Source organism: Vigna unguiculata, chromosome 3 (assembly GCF_037176805.1).
Source record: "Vigna unguiculata cultivar grain cowpea cultivar isolate G323 ecotype 2 chromosome 3, ASM3717680v1, whole genome shotgun sequence".
NCBI lineage: Eukaryota > Viridiplantae > Streptophyta > Magnoliopsida > Fabales > Fabaceae > Vigna > Vigna unguiculata.
In genome coordinates this window covers 47,046,768-47,074,508 of record NC_140794.1, presented here as the reverse complement: position 1 = coordinate 47,074,508, position 27,741 = coordinate 47,046,768, and the positions used below count along the sequence as shown (strand labels likewise).

Genomic DNA, 27,741 nt, shown 5'->3' with positions numbered 1-27,741 from the left:
AAACACCCAAAGAAAACCCTAGTAAAAAATTGAATGCATGACAACCAAATCTTCTTAGCATTCTACTTATTTTCAATCCAAGTCTAGATCTTAAGCAGTTAACCATGACAAATTGCATCTTTAACTGCTTTAGGCGAGTTTTGTGATTTTTAAACAAATTAGTAGAGCTCAGAATAAATCGTATTACACCTCAAACTTTCAGATATTTCATAACTTCACCATTCAATATTCAAGAGACAGGGACTGGTCCATGCTACATACCATTCCTATCACTATGAACCCACCACCTATTCACTACAATAAAAGTTCTAAAAATCCACAGAAAGAGAACATTTTTCCAAAGTTCCATATGATTGGTGCTTCACAATTCGTTTCAAAAAACGTCCACTTATTCACACTACAATAAAAAATCTTAAAAAACTGTAGCAAGATAAGCAACCTAATAATCTCACTACAAAAATGTTCCATTGGATTGATGATTCACAACATGTTTCAGCAATTACTTAGTATGGAGATCTCCTCAAGGAAACCCAAATTAGTAATAACTTAGCGTCACAAGGAACCAAACCAATAATATATATCATTTACTCCATAACCGTAGCATTATCCATGAACACCATGCCAAATGAAAGTCAGCCTTTCACTGTATTTAGTCCCTAGTCTAGTCTTCCAGTAAATTCAGTAAGCATAAACTTCACCATAAAAAGGCTGCTTATGTATGGATATCAATAAATACTTGAAGGATCCCAGCCAATCAAAAGAACTCCAAAATAGGGTAAAGCTTTCAGTTCAGATCACTATTGGCTCCTAATAATGAAAGTGAACTGTAGCAAACTCTCCAAAGGCATCCATTAGAACCACAAGAGCCTCAATATGCATATTCAAATACCAAACCTTGTCTATCACTTGATAAAAAGATAAATCCATCATGGCTAAATTTCTTTGCTTCCAATAGTCCTTTAAACTTTCCGATCATCAAAGTTATATTAGACGAGTCAGATTTATATTGTTCATTCAACAAAGCATCCTCAAATACAAGTCCCTGATCTCATCATACCTAAGTTGTTCAAGAAAAACTAGCCCATTCCATATAATCTTATTAATACCTTACTCCAGGACCTGAAAGACAACCTACCCGAAAATCATTAAACAATTTAGTCTATACCACCTATGACCAAATAGATATAGATATATAAAGAAACAAACCAGGTGGCAAAGGAGTAAGAGAAGACTGTAAACTAAATATGCAACTTCAGAATTGCATGCTCAAGTAGCAAGCTTATATTTGAAGATGTTTGTCCCACAGTTCCAGATGCACCTAAACAAGAATAAAGATCCACGAAGTATTAGAAGAGAATTCACTGCAACAAATTGGAATGTAAAATTCTAGAAAATAATCCTTACCAAATGATTCATCACATCAATAATAGTATCCATGTCCATGTGAGCCATCACCCCCATAATAAGATGAATATGAACCTCTACCGTACTGTAACATGAAAAGAAAAATTTGTAACTAATATTACAATTAAATTATATGAACAATAAAAATAGGTTAGATAATGTTAACTAACATCGGAAGCATAGTAGTCAGGCGGGTACTGTCTGCTGCCAGACCCAAAAGAATCTACAAAAAGCAATTTAAAAAGAAAAAGGTTGTCAAGAATATAATCCACGGTATCGAGCAATGGATTAAGTATAAAAAGGGAGCAAAGGTATCGACCATGGTGATGAGTTCCATGAAATATAGGAGGATCTGCATAATCCAAACGGGGACGAAGTCTATTGGGGCCCATGTAATCAGGTTCAGGGTCCTTGAACACGAATACAATCGATTCAAATTAATTAGTATCTTCCAGTTGTGAATAGAATTAACAAAAAAAATAGTAAATACAACCACATTAATAAGCAAAATCAAAAAAATAAAAATCTTACAGTCATATAAAACGGACGTTTCATTCCATGTATATTGTCATCGTATAGATATGGATCATCAAAATGTCTTCCCATAAAAGGCATGTCAAATTGTCCACCAGGGGAGTAGGTCCTCCTTGGAGGAACAGGCTCACTAGAACCTCCATCAGGCATACCATACCATGCTCTGTATTGATAAGGTCTAGACGGTCCAGCAAATGAAGCACCTCGGCTACCAGCATAATGTCCACCCCTCACAGCTCCTGATTTACAACGTAATAAAATATTAATATCACTCAAAACTTCACGCCAAAACATGAAAAAATAAACCTGAACTAAATTTATAGCACGATCTCTACAAATAACCTTGTGGACCAAATTGCCTTTGACGGAAATCTGGATGTATATTAAAATCAAGGTCATCCCGAAAACCCATTCTTCCAATTTGACTGTTTCCACCGTGATAGAAACTCCTATCCCTGTTGAAATTTCCCCTGTTGTTGAAGGGCTGTCTTCCTCGCCCAAACCCCCTCCCTCTAGTAGGGACTGCGATTAGATAATTTTAATACTGGATTCAACAAGATAATTTAGGTTCTAAGTTAATTGTCAGAAAAACCAAGATTACCTGGTCTTGAAAAGGCTGCACTCCTAGCATGACCAATTCGGAACCCACCACACATACCACCTTTGACAGCCTGTGTTTTAGGCAGAGGGTTTGAAAGTCTAGCTCTCACTTTTATCTGAAAAGCATTGAAAAATTGAGTATTTATTACCAGATGCAAAATCAAGTCAACATAAAAAGAAAAATAAAATACAAGGATGTTAAATGGGTGTAGAGCAGAAATTAAGCCCGTAATAATATGATATTGATACATTCATGAAGATTAATCTGAGAGTCAGCAAGGGCGAAGAGGGAGTGAAGGAGATCAATGAACATTGACATCAAACTCTCAAATTAACTTACAGAATCATATAACTTCACAATTCTAGGTTGTAAAATGGGTTTAACTTGCTCTTAAACTTATTAATCTTTTCCTGGTAGATGAGTAGACTTAGTCCGACTAGCTCAAACTCACATAATTGCAAGTACAGCACAAGAGTCAACAAATCTATTTTTTATCATTAATATCTGCCCTAAATTTCCTAGATTAGAAGTGATTTTAGTTGTACTTTGCCTTTCACTGCACAATTCTACATCAACAGAAAACACAGTTGAAATCTTCATATGGCCTCACTGACCCAGTTTGTAACTCGTGACCTAGAAAGCTTGTTGCCCAAACAAATGTGTTAGAAACCAAGCTACACATTTGTAACCATCAATTCAACAAGAAGTCTCTCACAAAATTAGCGATTTATCCTGTAAATCATGGCCAAACAATTTGTCTATGCAGATTTTTAGATGACAATAAAAATGGTTTTCAATACCTGTTCCATTATCAATCTACAAAACCGTTGTTATAACACTTAAAATATCTGTATGCAGATCATTTTATGTATTTGGTTCAGTGCTTTAAATGCTAAAATTTGAGCAAGGTATCGGTATGTTTGAAAATAAAAATAGAAAACTTGTGAATAAAACACATTAAAGTTTTTGGAGTGTTTTACTAAAGGCTCAGAACAAAGAATGAAAAATGTAAGATTTATTTCCTTTCTAAAAGCCGAGAAAGGAAAACAAGTATATATTAAGGTTTATTAAAGATGTAGAAGGGAAATTTGTGACTCCAAATATGAGAGATGGGGGAGTTATTTTTATATAGGAGGCACCAACTCCAACACAAAAATGACAGATACCAGAGTATAGCTAATGTCCAAAATAAAGGATATGGTGATATGCAGTGTGTGTGCGCACATGCATGTATACATAAATTGACAAAAATAGCAATTAATAATTAAGATTTATATAACTCACAATGTAAAAACAAATCTGCTAGTTTCCCTATAATAAGGACCCTCAAAATAGAATTCTAATTAAGAAACATATATCTGAATAGAGAAAGGAAACAAGGATAAATCTTGCATTATTTAGAATAAAAGTTATTTTCTTTTAATTTCTTCTTTTTTATGAAAAAAGTGTCTAGGATAGTCAAAAATAGGTGTCAGGAGTTTTAGGCACGAGACAAATGCATATCCGATAAGTGTGTGTCCAAAAAAGTATCAAACACAACAACTTTCGGCACACTACTGTAGAATTCGGATACGAGAGAGATAAAAGTAAAAGAAAAGAAAAAAAAAACTTAAGATGAGGACAATGGTAAAACTTTGCATTCGAAACAATGGCACCTTTATTGAAGTTTTGGAAATGTAAAGGAGAACAAGATATCATTTAGCTCATAAACCTATTTAAGAGACTTGAGAGTGAAAATAGAAAGAATGCTTAAGAGATAAATCATGCCTTAGTTAATTATATTTATGAGGATCCTTGCATTAGAGACAGTCAAAAAAGATACGAGCAACCTAACATGGGTGACAGGTAGGTAAAACGAAAGAGATAAATTAACCTATTCTAACAAGCTAACCATTCAAATAAATTAAATAGTTACGAAACTTTGAAACTTCACCTCAAGCTAGAGCGTACAAATTGTACGTATCAAGCTTATAACATATAAATAGAAATTACATGCAAATTGTATGTATCAAGCTAATAGTTGAGTTGACAAATTACACGCAAATTTTCTTGGACGACTTTTTTTAACAAAATGAAATGACTATCAATTTCTGTGTTTGGTTATTTCATGAAATATAGGATCAGAAGCAATGTGAATGGCTGCCCGGTTATCACAATACATGCTTATTTGTTGAATTTCATAAAATCTTAGCTCCTAAAGGAACTGTTTTATCCCCACGAGTTCATAAATGAGTGACGTCATCACTCTAACTCAACTTTGGCACTCCAATGAGTAACAACATTTTGTTTCTTGCTTTTTCAAGAAAAAATATTTCCTCCAATGGAAACACAAAATCTAGCAGAGGAACACCTATCTATAGGAGTTCCTCCCCAATCAACATCACAATACTCAATCATTTGGGTATCTCCCATATCTTCATATAGCAATCCTTGTTCAGGAGCCTTTGTAAGGTATCTAGGGATGTGAATACCCTCACTCCAATGATCAAGACGAGAAGCCTAAATAAACTGACAAACCACTCCAACTACAAAAGACAAGTAACATCTTATAATAGTGAACGGGACAAATAAGACTTGTTATGTCAAACTAACATCTTAAAGTGAAGGAAGTGATAGAAAGGAATTTCCTTTAAAAAGGTAACACTTGTAGAGATGCGATGATTTTTAGTTTCTGGAGAATAACATAAAGAATAGTCTAAGAAAACACATTTGATAACTCTTGCAAAGTTTGTCCAAACCCCACATCTTGAACAACACACACACACACAAAGACATAGGAGAAGCATGAAATAAAGGTTCATCAAGAAATAGGATAGTATAGGTACATGGATTGTCAAGAAAGGAAGAGGGCATTCTATTTATGAGGAAGCGAGTAATAAGTAAGAATAGCATCACCTCAATGATAAACTGGTATATTAGGACCAATCAACAAGGTACAAGCAATTTCAACTAAGTGTCTAGTTTTTCTTTGTTATACCATTTTGCTAAGGTGTATCAAGTGGACTGATGTAAAATATCATTTGAACTTAAAAGAGTACAGAAGTCAAAAGAAAAGTATTCTTTAGCATTATGACCGCTCAATTTTGATAAGTTGGCCAAACTGGATCTTTATTGCATCAAGGAAAGATACCAAAGACAATAGTTTAGATTGATCTTTCATTAAATAAACCCAAGTATAGCTAAAATTTTCATTGATAAATGTAACAAAATATTGAAACCAAAAATCATACTCGACTTGAAGCGCAAATTGCAGAATGAATAGTAGAAAAGACAAGGTTACATGTTTTAGGTATTATTGGAAACGAAGATTTAACACATTTTTCTAATTGACACGATTCCCTCTTTGACTTTAACTTTGCTAAGGTTAGGAACCATTTTCTTCAATTTTGATAAGTATGGATAACCCAAGCAATCATGCAAAAGTTTAGATGGGGATACAAAACATAACATAGGGGATCTAGTGCAAAAGAGTTAGAGTTCTATAGATTCATATCCTTCGCCAATTAGCCAACTCGTACTACACTAAAATGGAAGAAACCGAGTATTACTAAAAATATTATCAAAGGCACCTAAATCAACTATCCATGGACTTTGACTTTTCATGATTTGAGAAATGGAAGTTGTTGATAGATCAGACTAGAGTGGAAAATTGTGTTTGGCTGCTAGATTTTAACCTTAACTATTCATGTTACTCTTCATTAGAAAACTTGGATTCAATTTACTCATATTTGAGACATCGGTTGTCTTGTCAAGGAAGCCATGTAAAGAGAAATAGTTTTCTTAAGTACGGCCCATTCCCTTACTATAACATACATGACCACTTTGTCCTCCTCTATTTCCACAGTTCCCCTTCTACAAGTAGACACCATGGCAAATGATTCATCAAAATCATGAAGATTTTTGCCGACAAGAGTAGTCAAGTTTATCAAATTCCAAAGTCTACCTGGACTCACGGGAGCTATGTAGACCCTTAAGAGTCTAAGTTATATGAAAAAAATAGATATAATACATACCAATTCAACATTCCACACCATAACTAATAAAAAATAAAAGACAAAACTTCCATAACTGAGTTTAGTAATGCACATGACTATTGTATAAGTTCAAACTACACCAAAAAGATAAGTCCATACAATTCCAAAAAATAAGTTCTTAAGGTGATAACAATTCAATAACTAAATAGAAAAATGTCTTCTAGGTCTACGAAGTGAGGATTCACATCAAAAGAAGTTGAACTAGATCCACTTTTGGACATTTTAAAATCCTGAACAACTAACCATGAAATAGAAAGAAAAAGAAAAGTTTAAAAATAAAACAAAACTAAATACTAACTGAACAAATAAAAAAAAATCTTGCGAAGAGGAACAAAACAAGACAATACTGTTAAACTGAACAACAAAACAAAAATGAACAAATTCTGCAACTAGAGGAGGAACTTAACACTTCAGAAACGAAACACAGCAAACAGAGAAGAGGAGAGGCACAATCGGAGAAGAGCTACGATAAAAAAAAAGATGCACGATGTTCTAAGAAGATGATGGTCTAAGAAGATGCAGCACGGTGGCTAAGCCGACATGACATGGTGTTCTAAGATGTGTGACACGGGAAAAGATGCACGACTTATGGGAGAAAGAGTGTGAACACAAGAGTTGAAGATCGAAATGTGCCTTCATATTTTGAAACACTGCATTCCAAATGCAACATATGGCCAAACGACATGATCCATTCACGTGACTGGAACTTGTAAGCCTACTCTAAGTTGATCAAGTCTGATCCGAGTTTAATCTAAGTCTAAAAAACAGGTTTGCATGCAAGTCAACTCAGAGCAGGCGAATAAACTCTTAAATTCATGAGTTTATGGATTGTCCCTAGAGTTCGATAACCATGAGTAGGAACACAAAACAATCATGTTGTTTGGTTAAGCAACTAAGATTTGGTCTTGAACATAATCAAAATATGGGTTCATGTCAAGAATGATCATGATGATATAAAACTTTTCCAGCTTCTTAATATCTTCTAAAGAATCAAACTTATGAGAACAACTTCAACTCCTTAACAACTAATTGGACAATAGCAATAAAGGAAGTCATGTCGTGATTTTGTTTAAGAGATACCAATTTATGACCAAAATCATATAGGCATTAAATACCATTTGCAAAAAATACTTTTAGCCTTCTTCCAAAAGGAGTTACTAGCTTTGAATGCTTTAAGAGTTTCCAATATATTGGGTTCCATAGATTGTCATAAACAGAGCAAAAAGCTGAAAATCTATCTTATTCCCCTGGCCAACCTTGTCTAGTTAGTAGTATTTTACAATCATCTTCTTCCATGTGATCATAGAAACCGTGGCCAAAAACCAAAGTTCAACAAATGCAAGCCTAGATAGATGATTTTCGCCATTAAGCTTTCCTAAAGTAATTGTGGGGAACCCATACAAGGAGTGGATAGGTACAGATTCCATTTTATACCAGAGAAAGAGAAGACAAGGATTAAAAAATAAACATTCAACGTGTTCAAGAGGACCTAAACACCAACCGAGAGTGAAAGGAGATAACGGCGGTTGGAATAGGGACTAAAGAGGTCAGTGAAGGCAACAATGGTGGCACACTGTCATTCCCAAAAGGCAGCATGTGAATAGCATGCACCTAGGTAAGTCGTTCAAAGGGAATGCATGTGGTGGCACGTGAGGAGGAATTGTCCTTCAAGTTAGTTGGGTTCTGTATCACATAAAGAGATTGTCCAAATTTGATGCTTGTTGGAGAGAACTACAGCAGCCCGCAATAGCGGCAGACAGCACGTAGACATAGGGCTTTGTGTTGCTTGACGAGACAAACATGACCTGGTCTCTGTCAGAGCAGTAAGCGAGGGTAACCATGACAGACTCATTAGACACTGACAAACATTTCAGGATTGACCTACTCTGATACCAATTTGAGAGTTAAAATAGAATGAATGCCTAAAAGAATCATCTAAGGTTATTCATATATTTATAAGGATACTTACATCAGAGATATTCAATAAAGATATGAGCAACTGAAACATGCGACAGATAGATTATACAAAAACGACAAGTTAACCTATTCTAACAAGCTAACTCATTCAAAAAGTTAAACAATTCTAACAAAAAGATTTTGAGATCTAAGAATATGCAAGATGAACGCATTGATTCTAAATATTTCAAAAGAAGCAAGATTGCCATACTCGAGTTTACAAAAATTTGCACTGAAAATTAAACCTTGAAATATCTTGAAATATCATAAACTAGTTCTTAATTTTCATTTTTTTACTTGGAAATATCTTTCAAGCTAAATAATTAGAAAAAAACTTTTGTTTCAGCAATTTATAAGAAAGTACACAAATAAATTTAATTTACATAAAATTATTTTATTAATAAAAAAATATTAAAACCACATAATTAAAACTTTTAATTTTTAAAAATGTCAAGATATACAAATTATATATATATATATATACATACACACACACACAAAATATATATATATATATATATATAATACTAATAAAAAAATGTAAATACTGGTTACAAATGAAACTTTTCTAATTCTTGTATATTGTTTAACAGTATTTTCAAAGAAATAAACAATAAAAAATTCATTATAACTGAACATTAATTAAAAAAGGTAAAGAAATTAAAAGAAATAAATAAATTAAGTTTTCAGACCATTAGGTTTTCTAAATGCCAATTTTGTATGATTTAAACTTGATACAAGTTTAAGTCGCGTCTATAAATGTTGCAAGAGTTAAGGCACATGTTTGATTCAGATTATTTCTAAGGAAATAACCCCTTATTTTTTAAAAACTGTCTAAAAAAATATTATTTCTCCAAAATAAATTGAACCAGACATGAACATAGACTCTTCACGAACACATAAATTGAAACCTAAATTATTAAAAGCCAATTTCTTCCAATACACTACTTCCTTTCTCGTGTATAAACAAAAAAACTAACTTCACACATATTAAGAAAACCAGTTAAGTACGTTAAATTTAACTAATTTTTTAATATTCTTCCTAAAATGCCTTTCCTCTAAAACAAAAAATAAATATTATGATGTTCGAACGAAAAGTCAAACATTATAAGTTAGGATATTTTAAAAATATCATTACATGAAGTAAAAGTAGTTAAAATTTGCTTTCATTTGAGAACAAGAAAAGTGTTTTCTTTTTTGCCTACAAAATAAGATGGGAGGTAGCATAGTTTAAAAATAATGCAGTTGAAGTTGATATTCCCCCCTACGTTCAAAAAACCAGCAAAAGGGAAACCACTGAAAAGAGAGAAAATTTTGTAGGCATGTAAAATCAGGGTCAAGTAACAAGCAAGAGTGAATACCTTTGATGCCGTATCACCCATTTCTGATTTATTTACACCATCAACACAAGCTACAGCAGCTTCATGGGTAAAAAAATCAACAAATCCATAATCCTTCCTCTTAGCAGTAGACATATTCCGTGCTAAGACGATTCTTACAATTTCACCATAAGATTTAAATAGCTCCCTCACATGATCTTCGTCCCAGTGTGGAGGGAGACCATTAATAAACACAGACTTCACCTGTGCCATTATCTCTGGGTCAGGTTCACGCATGGGTTCAGCAAAGGCTACCTTGGCAGTTCGTTCAGCATGGCCAAAGATAACATCAGGCTTTTGAAGCCTCTTATATGCAAGCATGGCATCTGCATGACAAGAGAACTCTACAAATGCAAAACCCCGGCTCAAGCCCTCATGTTGAACATCTGGGACAAGCGTAATGTTTTCAGCACCTTCAATGCCATAGTCCTTCAGCTTCTGTTTAATCTGCCACCCATATATTAAGATATAAGTTAACACGCCAGGGAAGTAAACACTTGCAACAGAAAAAACATGTCTAAACTTACAGCTTCTTTTGTCCAAGTATTGCAAATATTTCCCAAGAATAATGTGTCATTATCCTCACTAGGTGCAGTGCCACACCGTTTACCACGTATCTATAAACAATGGGAGGTAAAAACATAGCAGAAAAGAAAGAAAAGGTTGTAAAGTCAAAGAAATAACAATCAGGTATAACATAAACATACAACAGGGTTCTTCATTTCAGACAAAGCTTTCTTAGCATGCTCCTTATTAGCAAACTTCACAAAAGCATAGCCCTTGTTTTTATTTGTTGAAGAATTTTTATGCAACCTGACTTCAAGTATCTCCCCAATCCTCTGGAAAACCTTTCTCAGATCTTCCTCTGTAGCATCACGATCCAACCCACCAACAAAGATCTCATGCTCTTTTTTAATCTTTCGCTGATTTGCAATGGCCTCCAATTCCCTATGCTCCTCCTCCAACGCCCCAATTTCATCTAGAGGTTCTTCTGGATCTTCTTCTGGATCTTCCTCCGGATCTTCTTCAGCAAGCTCCACCTTCCCTTGTCCTCGAAGATCTATCTTTTCACCACTCATGGGTCCTTCACCACCATCTTTAATGGGATTAGCATCTTCTGTTTGCATCTGGGCTTTCACTTCTAGACCAAGCGACTTAGTGTTCTCTTCATGTCCAAAAAGGTTTGTTTCCTCTCCCTCTGCTTTCTCTGGATAATGTTCTTTCAACTTCCCTTCTTCTACTTCCTGTTCTTTCAAGTCAAACTTTACTTTATGTCCTTCTTGTTCTATCGTCTCTTCTTTAACTTTCTCTCCTTCCCATTCTATTAATTCCTCCTTACCTTTCTCTCCTTCATGTTCTTTCAACTCTTCCTTACCTTTCTCTCCATCGGGTGCTTTCAACTCTTTCTTTTCTTTCTCCCCATCCAGTTCTTTCAACTCTTCCATTCCTTTGTCTCCTTCCAGTTCTTTCAATTCTTCCTGTCCTTTGTCCCCTTCATGCACTTTCACCTCTTCCTTCCCTCCATCTCCTTCCTGTTCTTTCAACTTCTCCTTTCCTTTGCCCCTCTCTTCATCTTTGAACACTTCCTTTCCCTTCACTCCCTCCTTTTCAGCAGTACAATCTTCATTATCTGCAGATATATTGAGGTCCATAATGGGCCGCCCTAGTCGCTGAAAAGAAACAGAAACATCCTGTGAAGCAGTTACTTCAACTTCCATTATGTCACTCCCCTTTTCAACAACAGGTTCATCCACTTCCATCGACTTCTGTTCCTTATCTTCAGAAAACTCAATACCTTGATCCCCCTCTTTCTCACCCTCAATATTATCTGCATCAACAACTTCAACATCTTCCACTTTCTCTGCAGCCTCGGTTTTGTCTTCAATAAGAATTTCATCAGCTACTGCCTGACGTTGTTCTTTCAAATTCGGAGTATCAATTGCTTTAACTCTAGGTCTCCCTGGAGCCTTCTTTTTCGCAGTTTTTGTACTGCTACCACTAGCTACCGGTTTCTGCTCCACTGTCATAAATTTCAACAAGCGATAAGGTTAAAAAAAATAGCACTGGAAAATAATCAACAGTTTCAAACAAGAACAACCATAAAAGAAATAAACAAATAAATAGAAATTGCAGCAAAACCATAAAAGAAAACATGAATTCCCCAATTACTTCGTCATAGTTGAAACAAACATGAAATCATGAACATAGGGGTTTCAGTGTAAGTCTTGCTTTTCTTTCCTCAGACTAAGCTTCGGAAACAGAAGAAAAAAAAAAGGCTTACCAGGAGATTGATCGGTTTTGGAATCGGGTGCGGCTGAGACCTCTTTCTTCTTTGTGCTTCTGGTTTTGGTGGCGGGTGTGCGCTTCGCCGCAGGGGATTTCCTCGGCGGTGGCGTCTTCTTAGGGGTTGCGGATTTGGAAGCAGGATCAGCATTTCGTGTTCGCATGGCCGGAATTAATCAATAATGAATCAATCGTCGTTGATCCAATGAAAGAGAACTAGACCTACGTAACCAGAACTGAAGTGAAGTCACCAGTTTCCAATGCTTCAAAATGACGAAAATTTCCTCTTATAATCTTGCTACTTAAATCTTGCTTATTGTTATAGGTCGGTCTACGTGTTATTTTATGTTTTATTTTTATTTTCCTTAACACGATGTGTGTCGATTTACTTTTACTTTACGTAGTCTTAATATTGGTATTTTTGTTCTTAATATTGGTATTTTTGTCAATTAATAGAAAAACATCTATAACAATAGCAATATATATAGAATTCTTTTTTTCATATTTCATTTTTTAATTTTACCCCTAATTATTAATATTCATAATAAAAATAATAATATTAATAATTGAAATCATAATTATTAATTTTAATATTTTTATTAATAATAAAAATAATATATAATACTAATAATAATTAAATACTTTAATTGAAATAATAATAATTGAAATAATAATAATTATAATAATAATAATATATAATAATATATAATATATAATGATATAAAAGAGATTTTCTTTGTGTTTTTGTTTTTTTAATTTTACTCTTAATTATTATTTTAAAATTAATTATTTTATATAATCTATAATTATATATAAAAGGATTCCCTCTTTTGTGTTCATTTTTCATAATTTCAATTTTATCCTTTACAATGTAATTATTTGTTAAATTTTTAAAATTAGCGGTTATTTTTCCAAGTTTTTATAAAACTATTTATTTATCTCTTTCTTCTTTTCTCTTATATTCATCAATAGTTATTTTTTGATATTTTCTCCATATATTTCACTTTATTTTTTATAAATATAATTTTATTTTGTTTATTAACTTAATAGCATTACAATATCATTAATTACTAATATAATATCATGCATATTCAGAAAATGCGTACACACAGGTGTAATAACGCTTGTATTTACCCTAATAATATATAAAGAGAATTTTCTTCTTGTGTCTATATTTTGTTGTTTTAATTTTACCCTTAATCATTATTTTATAAATAGTTTATCTTTAATCATTATTTTAAAAATTTCTTTTTAGTTATTTTGTAAATATTTTATTTTTCTAATTTTACATATTTTTGTATAAATAATTTACCTTTAACCGTTATTTTAAAAATCTTTTTTACTTTTATTTAACAACTATTTTATATATTTCAAAATTAAATATTATTCATCTTAAAAGATACGAACAGACACAACAACTCGTCGCACCTGTGTTTTCACTTTTTCACTAGTAATTGTGTGACTGTATTTTTATTTGGCTTCATTTTCAATTTCAAATGTTAAAGATTGATTTTAGTGTTTATCTTAAATTGAGGCCTAATATAAGTGTTTTAAAATCTTGAGAGTGAATAGGTATGTTTGAATAGATTAAAATTATTTTTAATGGTTCTATTGTGTTTGCAATGGTTACAAATTTAGTCAATTAAAAGTACAATTTAACTAGTTAGTTAATATAATAGATTAAAACAACACTCAGTAGATAAAAATAATTTAAAGTATTAGCTTGAGTGTTTTTAACATATTGAAAGTGTTTTAAAAGGTTAAAATGTTTTAGTTTTGCACGTGAATTTGTTTCGATGGATTACATGGATTAAAGCAAATTATAATCTCTTAAATCATAACATATGTAACTTAGTTATCACATTCAAACTAAATAAATTCAATGTTTATTTTTTTTAAGTTCGAAAACACTTTTTTAATATTGAGAGTTGTTTAGTTAACTTGTAAATATTTATTAAAGTTTTCTTTGTCTAATTAATGGTACGAAAGTATTAGATTATGAAAATAAGTTGAATGTCACCACTATTTATCTTTTATAATTCTAAACCTGTTCTTTAAAATCATATAGTTTATTGTATGTATTAGTTTGTTGTTGGTTATTGATTAGAGTGATCAAATTATTTTTGAAATAGACTTTTACAAGGTTTGTAAAAACATGAAAGAGTGGGCTTAGTTAGTTAGTTAAAGTTCAAAATAACGTGTGTGAAACAATAACGTTCTTGATATACACAGGTTGTGCAAATTTCTTGTTGCAACACGTAGGATCTTGATTTTTGGTGACTTAGTGATGGTTGATGGTTGAGTGTTATATGTGCATGCAATGCTACTATTTAAAGGTTCTTGATTATTCGTGGTTGGCTAAGGGGTATAGTTTTCCATAGTTTTATATCTCTTTGGATTGTTTGTATGAATAGGGACAATCATTTGTCTACAAATCATCTTTAAATGTGTGAGAACAAAAACGTACATTTGCTTAGATTATTAAATAATGCGTGCAATTTTTTTTTCTCAACTACCTTTTCCTTACATTAAGGGAGATATGGTCTCTATGCGGATTGTTTAGGAGGTTTATCTTGTTGGTCTAGAGGATTGCAAGAATCATTTGCATGGACATAGTTTATTGACAAAAGAGGATAATCCATCACAATTTAGATATTTGTAAGAAGCTTAATGTGGCGTAAAGATATAATGGAAGGTATTTTGGCAAAGGGTTCTATGAATTTCTTTTTTCTTTGCTGAAGGATATGAAAAAGAGCTTTAGTTGTTGGCACGTGGAATTTATCCTTTGATATTCTTTGTGTTTTTGCTTAGACAAAAGACTTTGTCCCTACATTTATGAAACTCACAAAAACTCCATGTTGGGCTTATATTCATGGTCATCCTTTGGAGTTTTGGCAGTTGAAAGTGAATTTATCAATAGCTCATGAAATTGACACACTCCTATCTTTAAATGATTATTCTATGAATAAGTGTCGAGATTACTTTACTTGTGTCTTAGTTGTATTGATTTGTTATGTGATTTGTCTGATCAAATTTTGATAGAAAAATTGTCTTTTATTTTGTTCAAATTGTAAAATGATTAATTATGATTCATCTAATTGTAGACGGATACAATAAGATGCCAACATTAATTTTGGTAGGTAGAAAACAATTGCCATAAAAGTACAACAACATTATCAAACAAAGGTGGTTGGTTCACATGATCGGACTAAAAGTTCTCTAACTTGGAATTTAATGATTCCTTTGCTGGAATAGGCTATGAAGCCCACGGAGCAACCTATAGTGGAGCCTATCACTACAAGAAAATATCTCATTCACAACAAATTTTAATGACCAAAAGTTGTTAGTTACTATAGTGACCAATTTAGATATCAATTTATAAAATAAAAAATTATTGGTTACTAAATCAGTCACTATTATGAATAAAAAATTATAATTGGTCACATTAGGTGATATTATTTTTCATCTTCTCTTTGTATTTCCACTCATTGTGTATTGTAATTTGCTTGTTAGGGTGTATGTTTTGTGATTGTGTGCAACATCACCAAAAATTGCGGTTCTTAAAGATTTCTTTAAGAATTTGTTTAGATATTGGTTTTTTATGATTATTTAGGTGCACTTATAATTTTGAACCTTATTGATCTTAGTGAAACTTTCTAGCTAGGGTTGCTCGAAAGAAACTGGATGTGGATTCTTTTGAATTGAACCAATATAAAGTTTGTGTCTTACTCTCTTTCTTGCTTTAAAATTTCATATTTTATCTTCTTTGTAATTGATTTGGATATTGTTAAAGCATCTCATACAAATTTTGTCAATATATTTAAATAAAAATAACCCCTTGGTTGAAAGATAATAGTCATTACAATTTTAACAAGTTCCACTAATAAAAAAAATTGATCACAACCTCTCCATGTTATAACGAGTATGCAAACCCCTCTAGGTTACATGAGTACACAAACCTCTCCAAGTTATATGAGTACGGAAACATCTTCAAGATATCATTTCTCAATCCCCTTTGATATTGAGAACTCTTAAGAAAATAGATAATGGAAACACTCTTGTAGAGAGCACAATTTAAGCCCACAAGGTAAATGCTTCTTAAAGTGAAGAATATTACAAGGTCTTTTACACTCCCATTGTTATAACATATTAGATGATTGGTCTCGACACATTAGACGATTGCTATAAGACATCGTAAGCACGTAATTTTGTTTCTTCTTTTGTATATGTTTGTTTTTAATGTATATTTTTTCTTCTACATCTTTTATGTGAACCTTTTTTTTATATCATTGAAAAACATGACAATTGAGGAATTTAAAATCAAATCATTTGATTTTGCAAAATTGTGTAACAATATCTTCATATTTGACGCCTAAGAAAGAATCTTCTAGTAAAGTCTTTAATGCAATTTTTTGAGTACTGCTTTCTTCATTTTTATTATAGAAATAACTTAAAAATATACATAGACATATGCAATATATTATAATCAAATATACATCAAACAAATTAATATTTTTAGTTTGTTTCCATATAAAATGGATGTTGATACTCAAAGCTCTTATTAAAACTTTGATCTTTATCTTATATCTTGATATCAAATAAAGCTTGCTTTATAATGATTTAATGTTATTTTCTCCAATGTTCAAAAACATTTTTGCTAAAGGAAACTTTTTAAAGAAATAATGTCGATATATGTAAATATCACAAATTAAACATAATATAATTGTATAAAATGATTTGCTTCCTTAATTAATTTTAGAGAAATTGAATGATTAATTACAGAATAAACTATATATTAACATTAATTTACCTTTATATTTTACTATATTATCATTACAACTTCAAATATATTTATTTAACATCGAAAAGCAAATATTAGACAATAGACAAGGTCTAATAGTCGTTTAGTCCTTTAATAATCCTTAATAACACTTTTGACTTAAAGACTTTCATGTGTAGGAGTAAAACATGTTAAATGAAAAATATTATTGACTTTCATTACTTAATAGTGTGGCCTGTTATTAATGTTAAAGAATATAGAATACATCACCTCTTCCAAACTCATTTTTTCCTTGCAGATTATCTATCCTCTCACATGTCCATTCAACTCCTACGTCTTACACAAAAATAAAACTTACTTTCAAATTTGCAACTAAAGCATATATATTAACAATTTTTTCTTCCTTAAATTGAAATGCTTCATATGCATTATTTTCAAAATATAACTTCAGTCAATTGTCTTTAATTTAGTTATTTGTTATATACTTATACACAGATCTTGTTTTAAAAAGAATTAATTTGGTCGCTATTTTTGTTGAGTTATTTTAATGTTATCTTTGTTTTTTTTTTGTTCAATTAGATCCCAATTTTCATTAATTTTATTTAATATAGTCATTTTTACTAACATCGTCTAAATATTTAATAGTACATTGTACAATGTGGTCCATTAGTATGACGTGGCATTCAAACTTTTTCATTTCTTTATCATAAGCTCACTTTCATGCATCATCATCTTTTTCATGTCCATCATCATCACCTTCCTCACCTCCCTTATTACTTCCATCATCGAAACCCCATCCACCTCCACAATTTCCATACACAAATTGTTAAGAAATAAACTTTAAGCCTAACTTAATCTAAGAAATCAACTTATAAGATGAGGTTTACACCCACTTATATTCTATGAAATTGTCTTATCTCTAGTCGATATAGAACTTCCAATACCCCCTCACGTTGAGGTATATACATATCGTGCACGAGAGTAAACATTAAAGGATGGTCCAATAGTGGCCCGATAGCGGGTGGAACAATAAGCCCAACAAACAACAATTTTGCAAGGATAAGCTGTAATACCATATTAATAAGTGAACTTTAAGCTTAACTTAATCATACCAAATCGTCTTGTGAGGTAAAGTTTACACCCATTATAAACTATAAAATTGCCTTATCTCTAGATGATGTGAGACTTTTAACACAAATTTTATTTTTTGTGTTACTCCCTAGTTTTAACAGGTTTGGGATTGTACATTTAAGGCGAAGGAGAAAAGTTGGGGAAAATGGAGAAATGCCCTAAAGCACAGGGAATGTGCAAATTCTGCTTAGGAGAAAGCAACATTAACACCAAATTTTGCTTTTTTAAATCCATAATCACAACATTCTATTCAATCATAATGATTGGAAAATGGAAGGTGTGTCCTTGATTGGAAGTGGTTGGAAGAGGAGGTGGAAGGTGTGCCCCTAATGTTAATGGAATGTGTGTTTCTCTCAAAGTTTGCACCTGATTTAGGGTTCTAAGTGTGTCCACACTTCTCTATTTAATCTCTAAATCACTCACTTTCCTCACTAAAGTGTCTATAGTGCACTGATCGGTAGCGGAGAAGAAATGGAGGAGAAGATGAATGGTTGGGTAGAAAGGATGGAAGCGAATGTGTGATTAAGAAAAAAATGGGTGATTGAGGAAAAAAAAGAAGAGAAAGTCTGCGTGGAGGTGGAAAGGAAGAAGATAATGGAGGTGAATAGGATTCTAAGGGAGGAGATGATGAAAGATTTAACAATAGAGGTGAGGAAGACAATGATGATGGAGGTAAGAAAGATGATGATGCATGAAGATGAGTGTGTAATGAACATATAAAAGAGGTGGAATGCAACTTCATAATAATGACCAAATTGTATATGGTACTGTTAACAATTTAAACCTATAAAAAATGACTGAATTAAATGAAATTAACGAAAATTAAACCTAATGAAAAAAAAACTAGGACCATATTGAAAAATTCAAAAAAAAAAAATCACATTATTATTTAAGTTTTTAAAAACTTCTTAACGAGTATCTGTTAAGAAAAAATCACGCACAAACAAATTATATACTATTTTTATTTAAAGAAACACGATTATAACTTGTTAACTCTTTCGAGAAAATTTATCCTAAAAAAAGTAGTATCCTATTGCCTTCAGGCTTAACCTTAATCGTGAGGTAAACATATATATTATATCAAAAGTACAAAATAAAGCTATATTATTATAAATAAAGAAATAAAAACTATGTGAACAAGAAAAGTATACAAAGCTATATATTATATTATTATTTATTATTATATAAACCAAGAGAGATTGTTAGGGTTCCAGGAGAGACGTAAAGTAATTCATCTTCTTTATCTAAGATTATCTACTCTAATCACATACGTCGGTTTCAAAAGCAAATGTTTAATTTATACATTTATTTATATATTTATATTAAAAAAAACTAAAAAAGCAGAGCTAAAAAGCGCATTGGTCGCATCCGGTTGGCACCGCGGTTTTGTTTGAAATCGAAGTGGAAACGAATTGGGCCCAACCCAACCCACGCAACCACACACACTACTCGAAGGTATCCTTTCGTCAGTGTTGCATCTATGCGCTGTCACTACCAACACAAGCCACCATCTCCCTCTCCCTAGATTTTCCTAATCTCACGCCCCGTTCACCCTCACCCTCACCGTCAAACTCTATATAAGGATAACCACCATCCCCGAAAGGCCACTCTTTCCTTTTAGGGTTTTCCTTTTTCAAATCTCTCCCCCTCTCTCTTCTCTCTTCTCTCTCCGCTCCGAGTGATTCGTTATAGAGAGGCGACGCGGTCCTTCGTTAATGATTTTGATTTTTCTTTTCTCATATTAACCCATCTCTTATGCACCTGAGTGTGTTTTAACTTTGATTCTGGATTTAATATGAAGCGCGCAAGGAAATCTAACCGGGTTTCGTGGGCCACTGGAGGGAACCTGTGTCAGGTATATACATTTGACGATCTTTTATCCAAGATTTTCTGTTTTAGCCAAATCTTTTGTTAGTGATTTGTTGTCAGTTTATTCAAATCCTTCACTTTTGCTGTAGCTGTGTGCGATGTCGTGCATAAGCCCTATTTGGTTTGAGTTTTGTGGTTCGCTTTTGTTTTCTGCGATGATTCCTGACATTTTATGCACAGGCTGTTATCCAAGAAACAGGGGTCACTGCAGTCAATAATAATAATAATGAATATTACTTATTATTAAATTATTAAAATAATAATTATAATTATAATCATAATCTTAATAACAATAAGGAAAATATTGATCTTAACAATAATAGATAAATATATAATAATGATACCAAGAAGAGGAAGATAATGAAAAAGAAAGTTTCATGGAATAAATTACAATCTAGGTAATTTGTTCAAAATTTTGGTTAAAAAATGCGTTTATACGCAAACAGTTGTTGATTTAAAATTGAAAATAATAAGAAGAAATGCAATAAGGAAGATTACTCTTTGAGATCTTCCCTGGAAAAGTTTAAAATCTTTAAAAATCTCATTAATTTGAATGGATGATGAATGCTTAATAATGCTTGTTTACAGAAAATACGAAAAAAACAAAAAAAAAAATACTGAGAGAAAACCTAAATGGTAAAATTTTCAATCTAGATATTAACATGTTTAAAGTTAAATGTGTGCGTACTTTAATGGTGCGTCACTACAGAAAATTTGGAAATTATCATGAGAAGAAATTAAGTAAAGAATAAGGAAGAACACTCTTCGATAACCTAACTGGAAAAAATTATAATTTAAATAATACGTTTAAAAAAAATCATTATTACAAGTGTATAAGTCCATTAATAGTGCTACATTACAGAAAATTGAAAATGATTAACAAAATTTCGGCTAAACCTTTCAATCTAAAGTAAGCTATAAATCTTAATTACTGATACTTGTGAATATAAGAAAGTATTGTTTCAAAAGAAAACTTTGAAAGTTGAATAAGTCAGTCCTCCGAAACTGTTGGTGAAGATGATGATGGCACTATAAAGAGTTTATGTGTTGCAGTTAATGAAACTTGCAGAAGTGGGTGACATAACCCTAAACTTCGAAATGTTTTTAAATATTAAAATCTATGAAGTTTCCTTTGTCCTTTATTTGATAACCTTGGGTCTAGTACTTCTCTTTCGTTGGTAAATAAGAACTTGTTTGGTTTGACAAAAGATTTTTCACTTTCATATTTTGTTTGTGTAAATAGTTAGAAAATGACCGTCTTGTTTATTGTGGCCTATACGTTGTTTAACACAAGGAGAAGACTTGTATATTGTTTTATTATAGAAATATTTGACAATAGAAACAAAGTAAAACTAATGTGATATACATTTGTATTGTGGTACAAGAAGTAAAATATTTTCTCAAAGTAAACAATTCCTTGAACTTTGTTAATTCAAAATTTGCATGGATGTATACAACTAATATTTTTTGTACTGGTAGCCATATCTTAAGATTTCATTGAAGTTTGTTGCAATTTATTCATGACAAATGTTAATCTTTGAATGCAATTGGAAGCAGTTGATTTCCCCAAAATTGTTACTCTAAAGATACAAAAAAGTTATATTAATTTATATAATGTCTAATCCTTAAACCTGAAAAGCACTCAAGATTTAAGACAAATTCATCAGTACTTTAAAAGCCATAGCTTAAGGACATAGTTCAACAGTCAAATAATAACTGATAACAATACCTCAATAACATTAATAAGCACAATGAAACAGAACAACTAGCCTTGAGAAGTGCTCTGAAACAGAGCTGAGAAATGGTGTTAAATAGAGGTGCAATAATGTAAGAGCACACAGCAAATGTGCAAAAGCTTGTGTGTTGCTTCGGCTGGCTGCTGCACCATTCAATGCTGTTAATATAGTGGCACTATTTGCTGCTTTCAACTATGCACGAATTTGAAACAGTGGTAGATGTGTGCATGTTGTCTTTGCCCCTGATTCAAATACATAAACATAATGGCTACATTTGTACAGCCTAGACCACATCATCGTTCTCATTGTCATCATGCTCTGATACTCATATGTTGCACAGCATCAGCGAGTTGTCATTTCCTCTGTCGATCTCTGTTGTTGCCCCTGCGACCATACTGTTGGCACTACCCATGTCCAGCAGTTCATGGAGAACAAAGTGGCATATGATGTGCTTTGGTGTTTCAGCCCTCTTTATTGCTAGCAAAACAGGAGAGGAGGAAGGTCTAGTAGAAAATGTTCTCCACCCTTCCTTGACCCACTTTTTCTTAAACGATTAACTTAATCAGAAAGTATAGCATTTTTTGTAGAACCTAGAGTCTATTTAGTTTGAGAAAACCTTTTATTTTATTTCTGTTTTCACTTAATTTATTGTAATTTGGCCGAATATTGAACCACGAATTTGATGTTGTATTACTAGAAATAGAAACAGATGCAATTTTGTCATGGTCACAAACCAAAACAATGTCCAACTAATGCTAATTTCAGAAGCCTTATCACGAACATTACACCCGTCTTGTGTATGATTTGTCCCAACAAAATTGAGCAACAATGATAAGAATAGTGTCCAAACTATATACCAAAGTGTTTTAGTGGTGTCCTTATGGTTTGAAAGATTTGGTAGGATACCTCATAGGAAGGTAAGTATACTAATCTTGATTTTTTTTTTTTTTACGCAATGTATGTTTAACCTTTTTTTTTTTGTGTAGTTTCTTTGTTCTATCCTTATGTTAGCTTTGTCAAAATGTTGAAGCTAGTGTTAGGATGTGTTTGGATTTCAGTTAGAAGAATTAAGTTTGGTTGAATGAAATTGAAAAATATCAGTTAGAAGAATTAAGTTTGGTTGAATGAAATTGAAAAATCTCATTCAACTGAAAAACTTAATGATTTTGTTTTGAAAGCGACCCACATTTGGAGCTCAATGAAATAGAACAAAAATTTGCCAAGCATCAGTCTTTCAATGCAAAGTAAACTTGGGTTTGAGTTCCCAGACTGAAAACCAAACACAACACTTAGTGTTGTAACACCCAGTTCTGATTGTTTCAAATAGATGGAGTGAGAATAGGTAGTATTATTGGTCCAAGCCACTTATTAGGTTTAACATGTGAATGAACCGATGTAAATTGGTAATTTTACAGTTTAAACAGAGAAACAATGGGGGTGGCCTGTGATTCAGGTTGGTCACATATTTTTAATGCTGACATGATGTTGAATGGTAAAGTCAAACTTTAAGGTTTGTTAAAAGGGATCAAAGCCAGGTTCCCTCTCTGAACAACATGAATTTTACCAGTTACCACTTGACCAATGCATTTATTTTGTTATTGGTTCATGTAGTTCAACTATTAACCCTCTGATTCAATTAGTAACCCATTGATAATCGATCTGTGTTTTAAAACATTGGTTAGTGTCATTTGCTTCATATATTTGAACGGCAAATTTTTTGATAGTGGTCCTTTGACTAAAAGTGGTGTGGTTTTGTGAGCAGCTGGTGGGGGGTAGTGGCTGTATTTGTGGCTGATTAGGTGTTGATGGTGGAGTTTTTTCAATGTTCCAAGGTTGAGGAATTGGGTGATTTGGGGACGACAGATGAAAATTTATGTAAGAGTGCAACAAGTTTGGTTTAATGGAAATCATTTTTGGTGGGTCCCATGTAAATAATCCTTTTCATTTCTATTTTCCTTTGCTTTCCATTTTTTTCATAAACAAAGTGTAGGAGTGTGATTCACTTGCAGCTGTAAAATGGCATTTTGTCTTTGGTTGGAAATCCTACTATAGTCTAATTATCCGAAGATATAATGTGATTCATGTAACCAATCTCACTTAGTAGAATAAGGCTTTTGTTATTACTTCGTAGTTGTTAATCATGCACAATTGTGAAGATGAGGAGTAAGTTTGATTTGGTTTGGTTTATATTTGGTTTATTTCAATATTGGAATTGACAGAATTTGGTTTGGTTTAGATTTGGTTGATTTCAACATTGGAGTTGAAAGACTTTGGTTATTTTATTATTTGCTTCTAGTTTTTGCCTTTTGCATTGAATAGGATTAGATTGGATATTTCTGTTTTATTACTGGTTTTATTGAATGCTTTTCCGCTAAAATAATATGATTATCTTAATGTGTCCTAGCCTTGAAATATTGTTCTCATCACAGTATTTTAATCAATTATCAGATAGAAGTGAGATAAATATTACTGGAATTTGGCTTATGGTTTTGATTAATGATCTAAAAGCGAAACTTTTCAGGAAACGGTAACAGTTGATTGATTAGAGTCTCTTTTCATTTTGATCTCTTAGGAACTAACTGCTTACCTAATGGTTGCAACAGCTGATATTATTCTTTGTTTTTTGTGCTTTGGATGGGACTGTAGTTCTAATAATGTATTCTCTTTAAACTGTAGGATGTTGTTATTGGTGAATTTCTTATCGTATGATTTCTCGATGTAGGCTCTAACATATCAGTATTCTTGTGATTGCGTATTTATACACTGTTTCTTTAATTATGTAGTGATACTACTTCATGTCAACCTAGGTATGATGAATACCACCTTCTCTTTTGTAACACTAATACTTGTGACCTAACAGGTGAAATTGTTTTTGTCGGACGATTCCCCCTCAAAAGTAGGCCAACATTCGCAAGATCATCTTCAAGTAAAGACATCTATGCTAAATTCAAATTCCACTATTAATGATCCTAACGATTTACCCCCTGGGTTTGAAAGCAGTCATTTCCTAAAACAAACAAGGGTTGATTTCTCCTGCATTTCCCAGATAAAATGGGAATGTCCTCTGCCGGTAATTATGTCACATGTTATTTAGAATCTCCTTTCGCATGTGACTAACCTTGTTGAATATTTGTTGTTTTCTTAACCATTATCTCCAACCGGTTTGTTATCATTCTTCTACTACTATATCAGTTTCTGTATATTTCTTTTTACAGTTTGTTGTCAATCCTGATTGGCGAGTTGTAGCGGGTGAAGAAAGTAGGGAGAAAGAAAATCAGAAAGCGAGAGAAAATAGGGTGCTTGAAGCTGTTTATCCCCGTCTTTCAGCCATTCCTCCGAGGTAAAATGTCTCACCTTAGTGTAGAAAGTCTTGTGATACCTTTTTTTTCCTGTCACTAATATTGTGAGTTGCGAATGGGTGTTTAGCCCTTCTGTCTCTTTGGACGTAGAAGAGGAAGACTATGATGATGACTTTACTCCCCTCATCCCTATCATTCCAATTGAAGATGAAGAATCTGTGGATATTTTTCCTGAAGAGGCAGTAGCTGGGAACCCTTTCCCCAATGTGCAGCCGAATAACTCTCTGCAATATATATCTGCTGAAACTTCTATTCGTTCACCCTCAAACGCCTTTTATACTGATTCCTCGGATCCCTGTACAGGGATCCCCTTGGGTGGGGTATCTTTCGGTATGGAAGCTGATTTGGCAGCTTCGGTTGTTGCAACCATTATGAGGAGCTCTGAGCAGGGATCCCCGATTGATATGGATTTACTGGTTAAAATATTTAATGATCCAAAAATGCTCGACAAGTTGATTAATGAACATTCTGCAGCAACCACCACAAGTGCTTACACAAGTACTGGGGATTCCACTCCTGGTGTTAAGCCTGCCGCCACTCCAGTTATGTTGTCTACGTCTACTGATGTGAAAGCTTCTGGGGCTACACCTACAAGTGGAGTGGGTTCATTGCCTTTTGGTCTGAAAACTGCATATCCATCAGTTTCAGTATTGAGTCCTACACCTGACAAGCCAGCCACTCTGCCAGTGCCTGCAGCTCCATCAGTCTCACCGTTCTCTCCGGCTCATGATAATCCAGTTACTGCACCAGTTCCATTGTCTAGGCCTTTATCTGGTAAGCCAGGAATACCCTCAGTTTCATTGCTCACAACTACACATGCATCTCATATACCCAGGTCTGTTAGCAAACAAATTCACCATGTGTCAAGTGGTATTTCCCCTACATTAAATACTCAGCCTCAGCAAGATACAGCTCTGGCATCTGGGCCAAAGCGAGCCGCTGCAATGGCCGGTGAATTAAGCACTGGTCCAGTGCCATCTCTTACCAGGAATCTGCATGCTGTTGTTAATCCGGTGCAATCCCCTGCTAGTACATTGCCTTATAAACTAAGCACAGGTTCATCAGCATTTGCTGTAAAGGATGCCAACTACTATAAAAACCTCATCAGGCAACATGGGGCAGATAAGCAAGATATGCAGGACTCACACATAGGTATTCGTCATAGTAATCTCCAAGATTTGAAACCGGTACATAACTTTAAACAAGGAGAAGTGAAACACAAAATCCAGAAACCATGCATATATTTTAAAAGCTCAAAAGGGTGCCGAAATGGTTCCAATTGCCCCTATCAGCATGATGTTTCAGCTCAGTGGGGAGCTGGTAACATCCTAGGGGCACAGAGTGCAAAAAGATTGAAATTGGGACCATAGTTTTAGGGAAGAACAAAATCTTAAGCGGCATATTTTAACGGTAAAAATTAAAAGGCTTCTTTTGTTTCACCGTAAAGAACATGCACATACAGAGAGGGGAAGAGAGTAAAAAGTGGGACATTGGTTTGATTAGCTTACCAAGTTTTCTGGGAGTGTTTTGGTGGCCATTTTACTTAAATTTTGGGCCTGCAGAACTTTCATACAATTAGGGTGGAGGGTTTTATGGTTCTTTGATGGGGTTTTATTGACGAAATTAGTGTTTTGGTCAAAATGGTATTTTCGTTTTTGCAGGTTGGAGAGAATTGTTCAGTCTCAGTCAAGTGGTGGCCATCCGTGGAGTTCTTTGGCGGATGGCGCCAAGCCAGAAATAATTATTTCACTCCATAATAAGAAATCATGAAATACAATAAAATAATACCAAGATTTTAACTATAAATAAATCAAATAATATAATAACCGAATAATCAAGCTTATGCATGAGTAATATGATCAATGCTAATGCTTTTGATTCAATGACCATATTAAGTTTGGGCTAAACTAATCCGTGGTTTAAATATGTCGGTTTTAGGCTCATTTCTAATTTCTAATTACTTTAACTGTTTGCATACAAATAATAAATAATAATTACCTAACCTGTCTTATCTATGCAAATAATGCATAATACAAAATTGTTGGCTCGGATGACTTTGCATGGAAATGCTTCTTGCAGACATCTGATGTTTTATACTAGGATCTTTACAAGAAACTTTTGATAGGTTTTAAATCATAATTACATAAATCAAAATGAATTCTCTAGGATTATAAGATGTCAAGTAGAAAAAGTCAAACACAGCACACATATTAGGGATTAAGGAAAATTATTTGTTGAGAATTTCTTTTTGACAAATTTGATAATTTTTTATAAATAAAATTAAATAGATTAATTTTTTTTTTATTTTTTAATAAAAATAAAGTAATGAGGCAATATTTCTTTTATAAAAAAAAATAGTTTGTCAAATTTTATTAAAGTTGTGTTTGTCAAAATATCGTTTTCTATATATTAAATCTACTTGTCTGTTGCAATAAGTTGACCGGGTCATAAAAGTAAAAGGGTTATGGATTAGAATTCTTCGTCTAAAAAAAAAGTTAATGTTATTACTAATCAATTGTAGATAAAAAAAAATTGTTTTATTAAATATCTTTTGCAAGCACATCCAATTAATAAAATTTCACTTTATTTACTCACGATTTTTTCATGGAAAGATTAGATATAGATATTTCATTAACTTAAAAAGATATCTAAAAGAATACATTTTTAAAATTATA

General features: G+C 32.7%; 2 protein-coding genes across 4 annotated transcripts; one reads left to right on the top strand and one right to left on the bottom strand.

The window, feature by feature from the left end:
* Positions 1-183: 183 nt before the first annotated feature.
* On the bottom strand, positions 184-12,474 carry LOC114178649 (uncharacterized). 2 transcript variants are annotated; one of them, XM_028064668.2, is made up of 11 exons: positions 12,190-12,473; positions 10,616-11,928; positions 10,436-10,525; positions 9,891-10,355; positions 2,540-2,654; positions 2,281-2,460; positions 1,936-2,177; positions 1,724-1,814; positions 1,575-1,627; positions 1,405-1,489; positions 184-1,318 (listed from the first exon to the last, which is right to left on the bottom strand). In XM_028064668.2, the coding sequence occupies exons 1-10, from the start codon at positions 12,353-12,355 to the stop codon at positions 1,421-1,423; spliced, it is 2,784 nt and encodes a 927-aa protein (XP_027920469.2). In that variant the 5' UTR covers positions 12,356-12,473; the 3' UTR covers positions 184-1,318; positions 1,405-1,420. The 2 variants fall into 2 exon arrangements, with proteins under 2 accessions (XP_027920469.2, XP_027920470.2); XM_028064669.2 differs by lacking the exon at positions 2,281-2,460 and having other exon boundaries at positions 12,190-12,474.
* Positions 12,475-19,497: 7,023 nt separating this feature from the next.
* On the top strand, positions 19,498-26,738 carry LOC114178780 (zinc finger CCCH domain-containing protein 6-like). 2 transcript variants are annotated; one of them, XM_028064871.2, is made up of 5 exons: positions 19,498-19,957; positions 23,470-23,623; positions 24,568-24,777; positions 24,923-25,047; positions 25,134-26,738. In XM_028064871.2, exons 3-5 carry the CDS (start codon positions 24,646-24,648, stop codon positions 26,434-26,436), a joined length of 1,560 nt encoding a protein of 519 aa, XP_027920672.2. In that variant the 5' UTR covers positions 19,498-19,957; positions 23,470-23,623; positions 24,568-24,645; the 3' UTR covers positions 26,437-26,738. The 2 variants fall into 2 exon arrangements, with proteins under 2 accessions (XP_027920672.2, XP_027920670.2); XM_028064869.2 differs by lacking the exon at positions 23,470-23,623 and having other exon boundaries at positions 19,499-19,957.
* The last annotated feature ends 1,003 nt before the right edge of the window (positions 26,739-27,741 follow it).